The 12,991-nt window shown below is 49.6% G+C and overlaps 1 protein-coding gene across 2 annotated transcripts in view; it reads right to left on the bottom strand.

Moving 5' to 3' along the window:
- Positions 1-612: 612 nt before the first annotated feature.
- Positions 613-12,991, bottom strand: part of znf407 (zinc finger protein 407) — a 260,095-nt gene continuing 247,716 nt past the window's right edge. For both annotated transcript variants that reach the window (XM_064948722.1, XM_064948721.1), the window contains exon 9: positions 613-2,904. In XM_064948722.1, the coding sequence (XP_064804794.1) occupies positions 2,000-2,904 (905 nt within the window). In that variant the 3' untranslated portion in view covers positions 613-1,999. The remainder of the gene's footprint in view (positions 2,905-12,991) is intronic.

The following is a 12,991-nucleotide window of genomic DNA, read 5'->3' as shown; positions in this document are numbered from 1 at the left end:
TACTGTGTAGCAGAGAGACATACAGTATGCCATGTGAAATTACAGGCTCACGGTGGTTAAGAGGGGGATTTCTCTGTTGCTGTTGGTCTCTCACCTCACTCACTCAAACCAGCTGTAATCCACTCCTCTCAGCCAGCCCACATCTCTCTCTCTCTCTCCCTCTCGCTCTCTCTCTCTCTCCACACACACCTGGCTGTGTGTTACATTAAAGGGATGATCTCCTGATGGCCCCTGTGTGAAAGCCAGTCTTCGGCATTGTGTTCATAGCCGTCATGCTGGGCTCCTACTCACTCAATCAGAGCCGAGGCTGTACAACGGCCCTAAGTGAATATTGATTCCCTCTTTCCAGCTCTTGAATACTGTAAGGAGAAAGAATGTGTGTGTTCTGTTCAACACAATGGAGGGAGAGAATAGGGGGCTGACTGAGGGAGAGGCGGATGATGGTGGTCATGATGATGGTGATAATGACAATGGTGATGATCATGATGATGGTGATTGGAAACACACCGTGGTCGAAGCTCCTATGCCAGTTGATGCATGTAAGTTCATGTAGTTTATGTGAATAGGAGATTGTATCACTGTCAAAGAAAACTTGAGGTGAACTAATACCCCTCCAAATGAAGATTGAGCTTTATTGTCATTACTCAAATGCCAGTATCATTACAATTTCATTTACAGAAACATATATTTACATTGACTGAGAGCAGTAAAGCCAATGGAAACAAAAATACTTGTCAACTTGAATTGAATTATGATTATCAGAAACTCAGCACCGTGCCATTTTGAGAACATCCTGAAAAACAGATGGACTGCCCTTGGATTCAGACCAATCAGCACCCTGACCATATTGAGCAATTGCTGAAAGAAAAGCCAATCATTGGACTGCCCCTGGATTTAGACCAATCAGCCTCCTGGATATTTTCGATGTCCAAAATACTATTGGTCCGAGATTCAGCAAGGTAAGTTGTAATAGCCGGTCTTATCAAAACATGACCTATTAATGTACCTTTTTAAATGAGCAAACAAAACAAACAAATTACATTTTTAATTGCAAATTAAATCACTACTTAAAGGAAAACTCCACCCAAAAAACGATATTTTGGTATTTGTTTTATTAGTCCATTGTTGATATAGTACAGAAATGTTTTGCATGTCAGCAATCAAGTTTTCAAGAGATGTAACTTTCAAAATACAGAAGTACAGCAGGAATGATGCATTTCATACCACATGATGCTGCATTTTGCATAATGATGCAAAATGCATCACACCGGCTGTATTTCTGTATTTCGAAAGTTATATATCTTCAAAAAGTGATTGATGACATGCAAAACCCTGTGGGACTGTATCAATAATGGACTAATTAAACAAACACCAAAATATCATTTTTTGGGGTGAAAATGTCCTTGAAAATAAAGCTGTTATTATTCTCTAACTTTCAATAAAACCAAACCATGCAACTTAAAGATTGTAAGTCTTTCTAGGTAATGGGAAAATGTCCTGCTGGAAATGTAATCTTAAAATTATTATTTTTGTAATTGAACACATTTCAAAAAATAGAACCATGTGAAAATAGCCTATGTATTTCCAGTCATGATTCCAAAAACAAGTGGTAATTCTGGGATTGGCTGTAAAATGATGCATATGTTAAATAATGTTAGCAATAAACTTCGCCCCTCACTATAACTCCATAGATGTCAAGGTTATCCTGAGTAAATCGTTACAAAATGGAGATAAAGCTATGTAAAAAAAATAATTACATTTTCCATGAAAGAGACAAAGGGAAAGACTCTTAAGGGCTTTAAGCTGGACATTTGTTCATCACACAGGGAGAGTCTCAATTGCATTTCCTTGATTTCTTGCATCCTCTCTCCTCCTCCTCAAAACCCAATGGATGAAAAGTTCAGAGGTTACTCCCCTATAACTTCTTATCCAACTGCTTTTGAGAAGGAGGTGAGGAGAGAGGACTCGAGGAATCAAGGAAACTTGCCACAGTCACTGACTAGTCCACCTCCACCTTCTCTAGAACCACGTTGTGTGGAGCTCCATCCAGGTAGTAGACCATCCTCTCCCCAGCCTGGCCCTCTGAAATGCCCTCACTCTGCTGGTCGTCCTCCCCTCCCTGATGCTGGGTGTACATGGTCCCCTCCACCTGGAGGGTGTTGTCATCCAGCTCCGTCACGATGTAGTGGGTCCCCTCATCGTTGACGATCACCTGGGTCAGCCCCTCCTTCATCATCAGCTGGCTGGCTGCAAACTGCAGCACCTCCTGGACCACCTGCTCCTCCTGCACCTGCTGCTCCTCGCACACCTCCTCCTCTGTCTTCACCTCCACCTCCATCTCCTCCTCCTCCACTCGCTCCATGACCTCTGACACAACTTCCTGGGTCATGACCTCTTGGCTGTCTTCTTCCTGCTGGCCCATCTCGCTGACAGCACTGAGGAGGGCATCCAGAGCCGTGGATGACTCCGACACCATGTGATGGTGCATCGCCCTTCCCCCGTGACCCCCGTGACCTCCACCTCCGGCTGCAGACCCGCCGGACTCCAGCAGGACGTACTGGGTGGTGCCTCCGGCCAGGTGATGTGCCCCGCCTGCCGACACCTCCCTCCCTGAGGAGATGACCTGTCCATCCTCGGTGATGTGGAGCACCTCGGCCACCTGGCCCGCCATGGCCAGGTCCCTCAGGGTGGCAGCAGCTGACTCTTCCAGGGCCTGGTCGAAGGCCATCTCCCCATCGCCGTAACCCTGGATGATAATCACCTGCTGGACACTCTCCTGGCCCTCCAGCCCCTCCATGGAGCCCACCCTCCGCACCGGGAAGGCCCCATCAAACGCTGTGTCAACCTCCACGAATGTGGCTCCCTGGCCCTTTAGACGACACTCGAACGACTTGGACACGATACCTGGGAAAAACACAGAGATATGGAGCAGCGTTAATGGCAAAGCTGTATGACGTGCATTGGGTTTTGATAACATTCTGTCAATGAACATTTGAGTAATTAGGACTATACTTACTGGTAACTACACCAGTTACCATTTATTCTTGTAGAAAAATGACTTAACTATTCTGTAACCATGCCCTTGTGTCTTCAATCAGGGTTGATGGGAAAATGCTTTGTTCAAAAGAACACCAAAACATGTCAGACTTAGACATTTTTGTTTACAAATAAAGGCATTTCTATTAATTTTATAAAGAGTGGCTCCTTTCTTTTTAATGTCCATTTATTCTATTGGCCAGGGACATTTTGTCTCTCTATTGTTTCTTTATTCCTTTTTAAATCAAGTTCTGCAGGGCACTGGCAAAGTTTATGTAATAGCAGAGCAGAGCATAACATAAAAAATATATATCGAAATACTCCATTAACTTCAGATGAAAAATAATCTAGCGCGCAATATTTGTTTAAAAAAAAGTTAATACACAAATAAGAGAATATCAGGATGTTACAATGGGCGACAAGAAGTGGTGAGACATCAGATGGTGCTAATTGATCCACACCATGCCCTGGCACACCACAGGTTGCTATGGAGTTGCCAAGGCGATGGGAACGGTGTTAGAAATGGCATTGTTTAAGGCTGAGAGCAGCTCAGAGGATTCAGACGGGCACAATCTATCCAGAGAAAAAGGATTTGGGGAGGAACAGGAGACACTCACTCGTGGGGGGGGGGGGGGGCGTTCCCCATCAATGACACGTAACATCAGAGTGAAATATAAGTGTAGATGACTGTGGCCGAGCGATGCCGGTTTCATTCCGGACAGAGGAGAAGGGGAGAGCTGTATCAGTTGCCCACTCCTCTTCGTTTATCAGAGTCGACCCTATATCCTACCACTGTTTCCCCTTTTCCATGTCTTTCTCTGTCCCGTTCTGTCTGTGTCTCTCATCTCTCTTCCCCTCTCCTTCTATTTCCCTCTCTCTCTCTCTGGATGGATGGATCGCGTAATGTATTTAAGTACAAACCTGTAACAATACACGTCTAAAAATGAAATCTCACTAATCTCCTGAAGTACACGGTCGGCAGGCTTCATCGCAAGAGAAACTAACATTCAACTTCCGTGAGAAGTATAATGACAGGACAGGAAACCAAGTCTCCATAATTCAGAGTGAACACACAGTCATGAATACTTCAGTCGGAAACACTACGGTCAGTCTATGGACAGTCTATAGAACAAGTGCTGTGACAACTAGGACTACTGTCACTCTGGATGGGAGGCTGACATTTAGTACAGCAGAAGTTACAGAGACCCACTAGCCACCGCTATACTGCTACCGGTTTATGCCAACGCTCAACTGCTAAGAACCGAGAGGCCAATCGGAGAGGACAATAACTCAATGCTGTGATGTTTTATACATGACCATAAAACAAGTATGTGTATGTGTGTGTGTGCGCTCATGTGTGTGTGTGTGTGTGTGTGTGTGTGTGTGTGTGGCATATAGGAGGCATCGCTAGCGTGTGTCACATTATCCACGGGGTGCTGTCTGCCGGGCCGAGCAGCAACCTGCCTGGCCGCTGAGGTTTATGGGGTGTCACTCAGTCGCCGCCGCCGCCGCGAATCAAGTTAATGTTGCACATCCCATCTCTTCACTTGTCCCCGCACTCCCGGTGGAAGAACAACATTTGAACAGCGTGATTTGGCCCCGGCGAGAGGCTGATGCGTGTTTTAATGTGTGTTTTGAGTGTTCTGAGTGACTGATTCCTTTAACCAGCGAGTCGTGAGGACAGAGAGAAGCACACTGCATTATTTGAAGTGATGCCAAACAAGATGGAGGCTCGGGCGAGAATAAGATAAAAAGAAAGAAGGGGAGCGATGGAAGGGAGGCTCTGATGCTGTTTCAGCCAGATGAGAGTGGCCTCCCTACAGAGAACGAGGGAAAAGCCACAACAGAGATGGAATGGGGAGAGAATAAAGAATACGAGAATTATAGTGTCAGAGACACAGGAGAATGCAGATGGACAAAACGACACAGTCAGTCAGTCCGACACACATACACAGCCAGTGTGCTTGCATAGAATTAATCTAAGATCATTAAAAAAAAACATCAGTACAAATCAAAAAACAAACAGTACAAATCTGTCGTTCTGCCCCTGAACAGGCAGTTAACCCACTGTTCCCAGGCCGTCATTGAAAATAAGAATGTGTTCTTAACTGACTTGCCTGGTTAAATAAAGGTAAAATATTTTTTTTATTTTTATTTTTTTATGTTTTGCCAAAGAGATCTTCGTCTCGCAATTTTACATCTGACTATGTACTGTTTGGTGCAGTATGTCTCAAGTGGAGTCGTCACTCGTTGAATCACAACAGGCACTGCAGGGAAGAATTTCCAATGTTGACCAATCACCGACTTCAGCTTGCGGCGAGAAAAAAATGTGGTCGCCCGAATAGCTGAAAAAACCAAAGCCGAAGTCCAAAACGATCAAAACCGTCACAAAATGTTGTCATAATACCTATCCAGAATCTGTTTTGGCTCGGAAGCATGCGAACGCCTTTAGCCTACCTCATTACCATAAAACCAACAGCTTGGAGTCGTCAGTGTAGTGTACACTACAGATGCAGCTACAGTTGTAGTCGGAAGTTTACATACACTTAGGTTGGAGTCATTAAAACTCGTTGTTCAACCACTACACAAATTTCTTGTTAACAAACTATAGTTTTGGCAAGTCGGTTAGGACATCTACTTTGTGCATGACACAAGTCATTTTTACAACAATTGTTAACAGACAGATTATGTCACTTATAATTCAGTGTTCCAGTGTTCATATACACTAAGTTGACTGTGCCTTTAAACAGCTTGGAAAATTCCAGAAAATGATGTCATGGATTTAGAAGCTTCTGAAAGGCTAATTTACATCATTTGAGTCAATTGGAGGTGTACCTGTGGATGTATTTCAAGGCCTACCTTCAAATTCAGTGCCTCTTTGCTTGACATCATGGGAAAATCAAAAGAAATCAGCCAAGACCTCAGAAAAAAAATTGTAGACCTCCACAAGTCTGGTTCATCCAAGAGAGCAATTTCCAAATGCCTGAAGGTACCACGTTCATCTGTACAAACAATAGTACGCAAGTATAAACACCATGGGACCACGCAGCCGTCATACCGCTCAAGAAGGAGACGCGTTCTGTCTCCTAGAGATTAACGTACTTTGGTGCGAAAAGTGCAAATCAACCCCAGAACAACAGCAAAGGATCCTGTAAAGATGCTGGAGGAAAAAGGTACGAAAGTATCTATATCCACAGTAAAACCAGTCCTATATCGACATAACCTGAAAGACCGCTCAGCAAGGAAGAAGCCACTGCTCCAAAACCACCATAAAAAAACAGACTATGGTTTGCAACTGCACATAGGGACAAAGATCGTACTTTTTGGAGAAAGGAGTTGGAGAAATTAACCTTTAGCACCGACATGCGGCCCCGACCCATCAATTACACAATTCAACCTTAACATTGTCTGAACTGCTTTAACGCTGGACTGAACAGACAGCATTTAGAGGGAATACGTATCATCCTAGACATAGCGGACAGTCGAACCTGGATTGGACATAAGCAGAAGCCAGCTCAGTCAATTATACTGTATCAAACATGACAGCACAATGACAACACTGTGAAAAACACATTGGCTTTAAGATCAATTATTTTCAAACCGCATCCTTTACAATCCCAATCCCACGATTACGTAAAATTATATGATATGAACCTGGATGCTTCGAACTAAACCCGAGATATTTTATTTTGTGAGGCCGTTGTACAGCTGATGCACAAGCAGGATGGGCGTCCGAGGTGCTGTTGGGGCGTTGAAGGTGACGCAGCTAAGTAGTTCAAGTGTCAGAGAGAGCATGTATCCAGATCACCAAGGATGGGCTGGGGGGGGCATGGGAGGTTAGGGGGAGGGTTAGCAGAAGGACGCCCCCCCCCACTACAAGGAACAGGCTACATGCTCGAAAGTAGACCCCCCCCCCCCTCCAAGCCCAGGCAGGGAGAGGCGGAGCGGGGACCAACAGGTCAGCCGTCGAGGGAGGTGTTCTTGTCACCTGCTTTGTTCCAGCTGAAAGGGACTGAGAGGGACCACTGTCAGCTTTACAAGCTCTATGAATCAACGCCAGGGAGAGAGAGAGAGAGGGAGAGAGAGAGGACTGGCCTGGTGACCAAAAAAACAAGCAATTACACCAGGACGAGATTGACACTAGGGGGACAGACGGATGAGGAGGGGAGAAAGATGAGAGAAGGATAAGGAGGAGAGAGAAGGGTGGAGACACAGCACAGTGCACACCCCAAGGACAAACAGCCATACAAGGGCACACTGATCTTTCTAGGTCAACCATATATTCAACATGTTGCTCAAGAGAGGCACATACATTCTATTCTTCAAGAATCAATGGGTTTAAATCATTCATTTAAATAATCATAAGTAATCATAAAAATCACAGATTGGGCCTTTAAGGACATATAATTAGGGCATAGGGCTGCCAGTCAAAGGAAGAAGGCACACAAACAGGGTTTGGTACAGTGTTGGTCACCCACAACGCATACAGCCAGGTCACTAGCCTCCTCTCTCCTCCCTGCACTCCTCTCTCTCCTCCCTTTAATCCTCTCTCCTCTCCTCCCTTTAATCCTCTCTCCTCTCCTCCCTTTAATCCTCTATCTCCTCCATTTAAATCCTCTCTCTCCTCCCTGCAATCCTCTCTCCTCCCTTTAATCCTCTCCCTCCTTCCTGCAATCCTCTCTCTCCTCCCTTTAATCCACTCTCTCCTCTCTCTCCTCCCTGCACTCCTCTCTCTCCTCCCTTTAATCCTCTCTCTCCTCCCTGTAATCCTCTCTCCTCCCTGTAATCCCCTCTCTCCTCCCTGTAATCCTCCCTCTCCTCCATGTAATCCTCTCTCTCCTCCCTGTAATCCTCTCTCCTCCCTGTAATCCTCTCTCTCCTCCCTGCACTCCTCTCTCTCCTCCCTGCAATCCTCTCTCTCCTCCCTTTAATCCACTATCTCCTCTCTCTCCTCCCTGCACTCCTCTCTCTCCTCCCTTTAATCCTCTCTCTCCTCCCTTTAAATCCTCTCTCTCCTCCCTGCAATCCTCTCTCTCCTCCCTTTAATCCTCTCCCTCCTCCCTGCAATCCTCTCTCTCCTCCCTTTAATCCACTCTCTCCTCTCTCTCCTCCCTGCACTCCTCCCTCTCCTCCCTGCACTCCCCCCTCTCCTCCCTGCACTCCTCTCTCTCCTCCCTGCACTCCTCTCTCTCCTCCCTGTCCTCCTCTCTCTCCACCCTGCACTCCTCTCTCTCCTCCCTGCACTCCTCTCTCTCCTCCCTGTAATCCTCTCTCTCCTCCCTGTAATCCTCTCTCTCCTCCCTGTAATCTCTCTCTACTCCCTGTAATCCCTCTCTCCTCCCTTTAATTAGGGCTCTCTCCTCCCTTTAATCCTCTATCTCCTCCCTATAATCCTCTCTCCCCTCCCTTTAATCCTCTCTCTCCTCCCTGTAATCCTCCCTCTCCTCCCTGTAATCCTCTCTCTCCTCCCATCAATCCTTTCTCTCCTCCCTTTAATCCTCTCTCTCCTCCCTTTAATCCTATCTCTCCTCCCTGTAATCCTCTCTCTCCTCCCTGCAATCCTCTCTCTCCTCCCTTTAATCCTCTCCCTCCTCCCTTAATCCTCTCTCTCCTCACTGCACTCCTCTCTCTCCTCCCTGTAATCCTCCCTCTCCTCCCATCAATCCTTTCTCTCCTCACTGTAATCCTCTCTCTCCTCCCTGTAATCCTCTCTCTACTCCCTGTAATCCTCTCCTCCCTTTAATCCTCTCTCCTCCCATCAATCCTTTCTCTCCTCCCTTTAATCCTCTCTCTCCTCCCTTTAATCCTATCTCTCCTCCCTGTAATCCTCTCTCTCCTCCCTGCAATCCTCTCTCTCCTCCCTTTAATCCTCTCTCTCCTCCCTTAATCCTCTCTCTCCTCCCTGCACTCCTCCCTCTCCTCCCTGTAATCCTCTCTCTCCTCCCTGCACTCCTCCCTCTCCTCCCTGTAATCCTCTCTCTCCTCCCTGTAATCCCTCTCTCTCCCCCTGTAATCCCCTCTCTCCCTGCACTCCTCTCTCTCCTCCCTGCACTCCTCTCTCTCCTCCCTGTAATCCTCTCTCTCCTCCCTGCACTCCTCTCTCTCCTCCCTCTCCTCCCTGCACTCCTCTCTCTCTTCTCTGCACTCCTCTCTCTCCTCCCTGCACTCCTCTCTCTCCTCCCTGCATTCCTACCTCTCCTCCCTGCACTCCTCTCTCTCCTCCCTGCACTCCTCTCTCTCCTCCCTGCACTCTTCTCTCTCCTCCCTCCTCCTCCTCTCCTCCCTGCACTCCCTCTCTCCTCCCTGCACTCCTCTCTCTCCTCCCTGCACTCCTCTCTCTCCTCCCTGCACTCCTCTCTCTCCTCACTGCACTCCTCTCTCTCCTCCCTGCACTCCTCTCGCTCCTCACTGCACTCCTCTCTCTCCTCCCTGTAATCATATCTCTCCTCCCTGCAATCCTCTCTCTCCTCCCTTTAATCCTCTCTCTCCTCCCTTAATCCTCTCTTTCCTCCCTGTAATCCTCCCTCTCCTCCCTGTAATCCTCCCTCTCCTCCCTGTAATCCTCTCTCTCCTCCCTGCACTCCTCTCTCTTCCCTGAACTCCCTCTCTCCTCCCTCTCCTCCCTGTAATCCTCTCTCTCCTCCCTGTAATCCTCTCTCTCCTCCCTGTACTCCTCTCTCTCCTCCCTGCACTCCTCTCTCTCCTCCCTCTCCTCCCTGCACTCCTCTCTCTCTTCTCTGCACTCCTCTCTCTCCTCCCTGCACTCCTCTCTCTCCTCCCTGCATTCCTACCTCTCCTCCATGCACTCCTCTCTCTCCTCCCTGCACTCCTCTCTCTCCTCCCTGCACTCCTCTCTCTCCTCCCTGCACTCCTCCCTCTCCTCCCTGCACTCCTCTCTCTCCTCCCTGCACTCCTCTCTCTCCTCCCTGCACTCCTCTCTCTCCTCCCTGCACTCCTCCCTCTCCTCACTGCACTCCTCTCTCTCCTCCCTGCACTCCTCTCGCTCCTCACTGCACTCCTATCTCTCCTCCCTGTAATCCTCACTCTCCTCCCATCAATCCTTTCTCTCCTCCCTTTAATCCTCTCCTCCCTTTGATCCTCTCTCTCCTCCCTGTAATCATATCTCTCCTCCCTGCAATCCTCTCTCTCCTCCCTTTAATCCTCTCTCTCCTCCCTTAATCCTCTCTTTCCTCCCTGTAATCCTCCCTCTCCTCCCTGTAATCCTCCCTCTCCTCCCTGTAATCCTCTCTCTCCTCCCTGCACTCCTCTCTCTCCTCCCTGAACTCCTCTCTCTCCTCCCTCTCCTCCCTGTAATCCTCTCTCTCCTCCCTGTAATCCTCTCTCTCCTCCCTGTAATCCCCTCTCTCCCTGCACTCCTCTCTCTCCTCCCTGTAATCCTCTCTCTCCTCCCTGTAATCCTCTCTCTCCTCACTGTAATACTCTCTCTCCTCCCTGCACTCCTCTCTCTCCTCCCTGTAATCCTCTCTCTCCTCCCTGTAATCCTCTCTCTCCTCCCTGAACTCCTCTCTCTCCTCCCTCTCCTCCCTGTAATCCTCTCTCTCCTCCCTGTAATCCTCTCTCTCCCCCCTGTAATCCCCTCCCTCCCTGCACTCCTCTCTCTCCTCCCTGCACTCCCCTCTCTCCTCCCTGTAATCCTCTCTCTCCTCCCTGCACTCCTCTCTCCTCCCTCTCCTCCCCGAACTCCTCTCTCTCCTCCCTGCACTCCTTCCTCTCCTCACGGCACTCCTCTCTCTCCTCCCTGCACTCCTCTCTCTCCTCACTGCACTCCTCTCTCTCCTCCCTGCACTCCTCTCTCTCCTTCCTGCACTCCTCCCTCTTGTCCCTGCACTCCTCTCTCTCCTCCCTGCACTCCTCTCTCTCCTCCCTGCACTCCTCTCTCTCTCCTCCATGCACTCCTCTCTCTCCTCCCTGCACTCCTCTCTCTCCTCCCTGCACTCCTCTCTCTCCTCCCTGCACTCTTCTCTCTCATCCCTGCACTCCTCCCTCTCCTCCCTGCACTCCTCTCTCTCCTCCCTGCACTCCTCTCTCTCCTCCCTGCACTCCTATCTCTCCTCCCTGCACTCCTATCTCTCCTCCCTGCACTCCTCTCCTCCCTGCACTCCTCTCTCTCCTCCCTGCACTCCTTTCTCTCCTCACTGCACTCCTCTCTCTCCTCCCTGCACTCCTCTCTCTCCTCACTGCACTCCTCTCTCTCCTCCCTGTAATCCTCCCTCTCCTCCCATCAATCCTTTCTCTCCTCACTGTAATCCTCTCTCTCCTCCCTGTAATCCTCTCTCTACTCCCTGTAATCCTCTCTCTCCCCCCTTTAATCCTCTCTCTCCTCCCTTTAATCCTCTATCTCCTCCCTATAATCCTCTCTCCCCTCCCTTTAATCCTCTCTCTCCTCCCTGTAATCCTCCCTCTCCTCCCTGTAATCCTCTCTCTCCTCCCATCAATCCTTTCTCTCCTCCCTTTAATCCTCTCTCCTCCCTTTAATCCTATCTCTCCTCCCTGTAATCCTCTCTCTCCTCCCTGCAATCCTCTCTCTCCTCCCTTTAATCCTCTCCCTCCTCCCTTAATCCTCTCTCTCCTCCCTGTAATCCTCCCTCTCCTCCCTGTAATCCTCTCTCTACTCCCTGCACTCCTCCCTGTAATCCTCTCTCTCCTCCCTGTAATCCTCTCTCTCCTCCCTGAACTCCTCTCTCTCCTCCCTCTCCTGCCTGTAATCCTCTCTCTCCTCCCTGTAATCCTCTCTCTCCCCCCTGTAATCCCCTCTCTCCCTGCACTCCTCTCTCTCCTCCCTGCACTCCTCTCTCTCCTCCCTGTAATCCTCTCTCTCCTCCCTGCACTCCTCTCTCTCCTCCCTCTCCTCCCTGAACTCCTCCCTCTCCTCCCTGAACTCCTCTCTATCCTCCCTGCACTCCTTCCTCTCCTCCCTGCACTCCTCTCTCTCCTCACTGCACTCCTCTCTCTCCTCCCTGCACTCCTCTCTCTCCTCCCTGCACTCCTCTCTCTCCTCCCTGCACTCCTCTCTCTCTTCTCTGCACTCCTCTCTCTCCTCCCTGCACTCCTCTCTCTCCTCCCTGCATTCCTACCTCTCCTCCATGCACTCCTCTCTCCTCCCTGCACTCCTCTCTCTCATCCCTGCACTCTTCTCTCTCCTCCCTGCACTCCTCCCTCCTCCTCCCTGCACTCCTCCTCTCCTCCCTGCACTCCCTCTCTCCTCCCTGCACTCCTCTCTCTCCTCCCTGCACTCCTCCCTCTCTCCTCCTGCACTCCTCTCTCCTCCTCCCTGCACTCCCTCACTGCACTCCTATCTCTCCTCCCTGTAATCCTCACTCTCCTCCCATCAATCTTTTCTCTCCTCCCTTTAATCCTCTCCTCCCTGTAATCCTCCCTCTCCTCCCTGTAATCCTCTCTCTCCTCCCTGCACTCCTCTCCTCCCTGAACTCCCTCTCTCCTCCCCTCCTCCCTGTAATCCCTCTCTCCTCCCTGTAATCCTCTCTCTCCTCCCTGTAATCCCCTCTCTCCCTGCACTCCCTCTCTCCTCCCTGTAATCCTCTCTCTCCTCCCTGTAATCCTCTCTCTCCTCACTGTAATACTCTCTCTCCTCCCTGCACTCCTCTCTCTCCTCCCTGTAATCCTCTCTCTCCTCCCTGTAATCTTCTCTCTCCTCCCTGTAATCCTCTCTCTCCTCCCCTCTCCTCCCTGTAATCCCCTCTCTCCTCCCTGTAATCCTCTCTCTCCCCCTGTAATCCCCTCTCTCCCTGCACTCCTCTCTCTCCTCCCTGCACTCCTCTCTCTCCTCCCTGCACTCCTCTCTCTCCTCCCTCTCCTCCCCGAACTCCTCTCTATCCTCCCTGCACTCCTTCCTCTCCTCACGGCACTCCTCTCTCCTCCCTGCACTCCTCTCTCTCCTCACTGCACTCCTCTCTCTCCTCCCTGCACTCCTCTC

Source organism: Oncorhynchus masou, chromosome 30 (genome assembly GCF_036934945.1).
Source record: "Oncorhynchus masou masou isolate Uvic2021 chromosome 30, UVic_Omas_1.1, whole genome shotgun sequence".
Classification (NCBI taxonomy): domain Eukaryota; kingdom Metazoa; phylum Chordata; class Actinopteri; order Salmoniformes; family Salmonidae; genus Oncorhynchus; species Oncorhynchus masou.
Note: the sequence above shows the minus strand (reverse complement) of the source record. Positions and strands in the feature narration are given on the sequence as shown.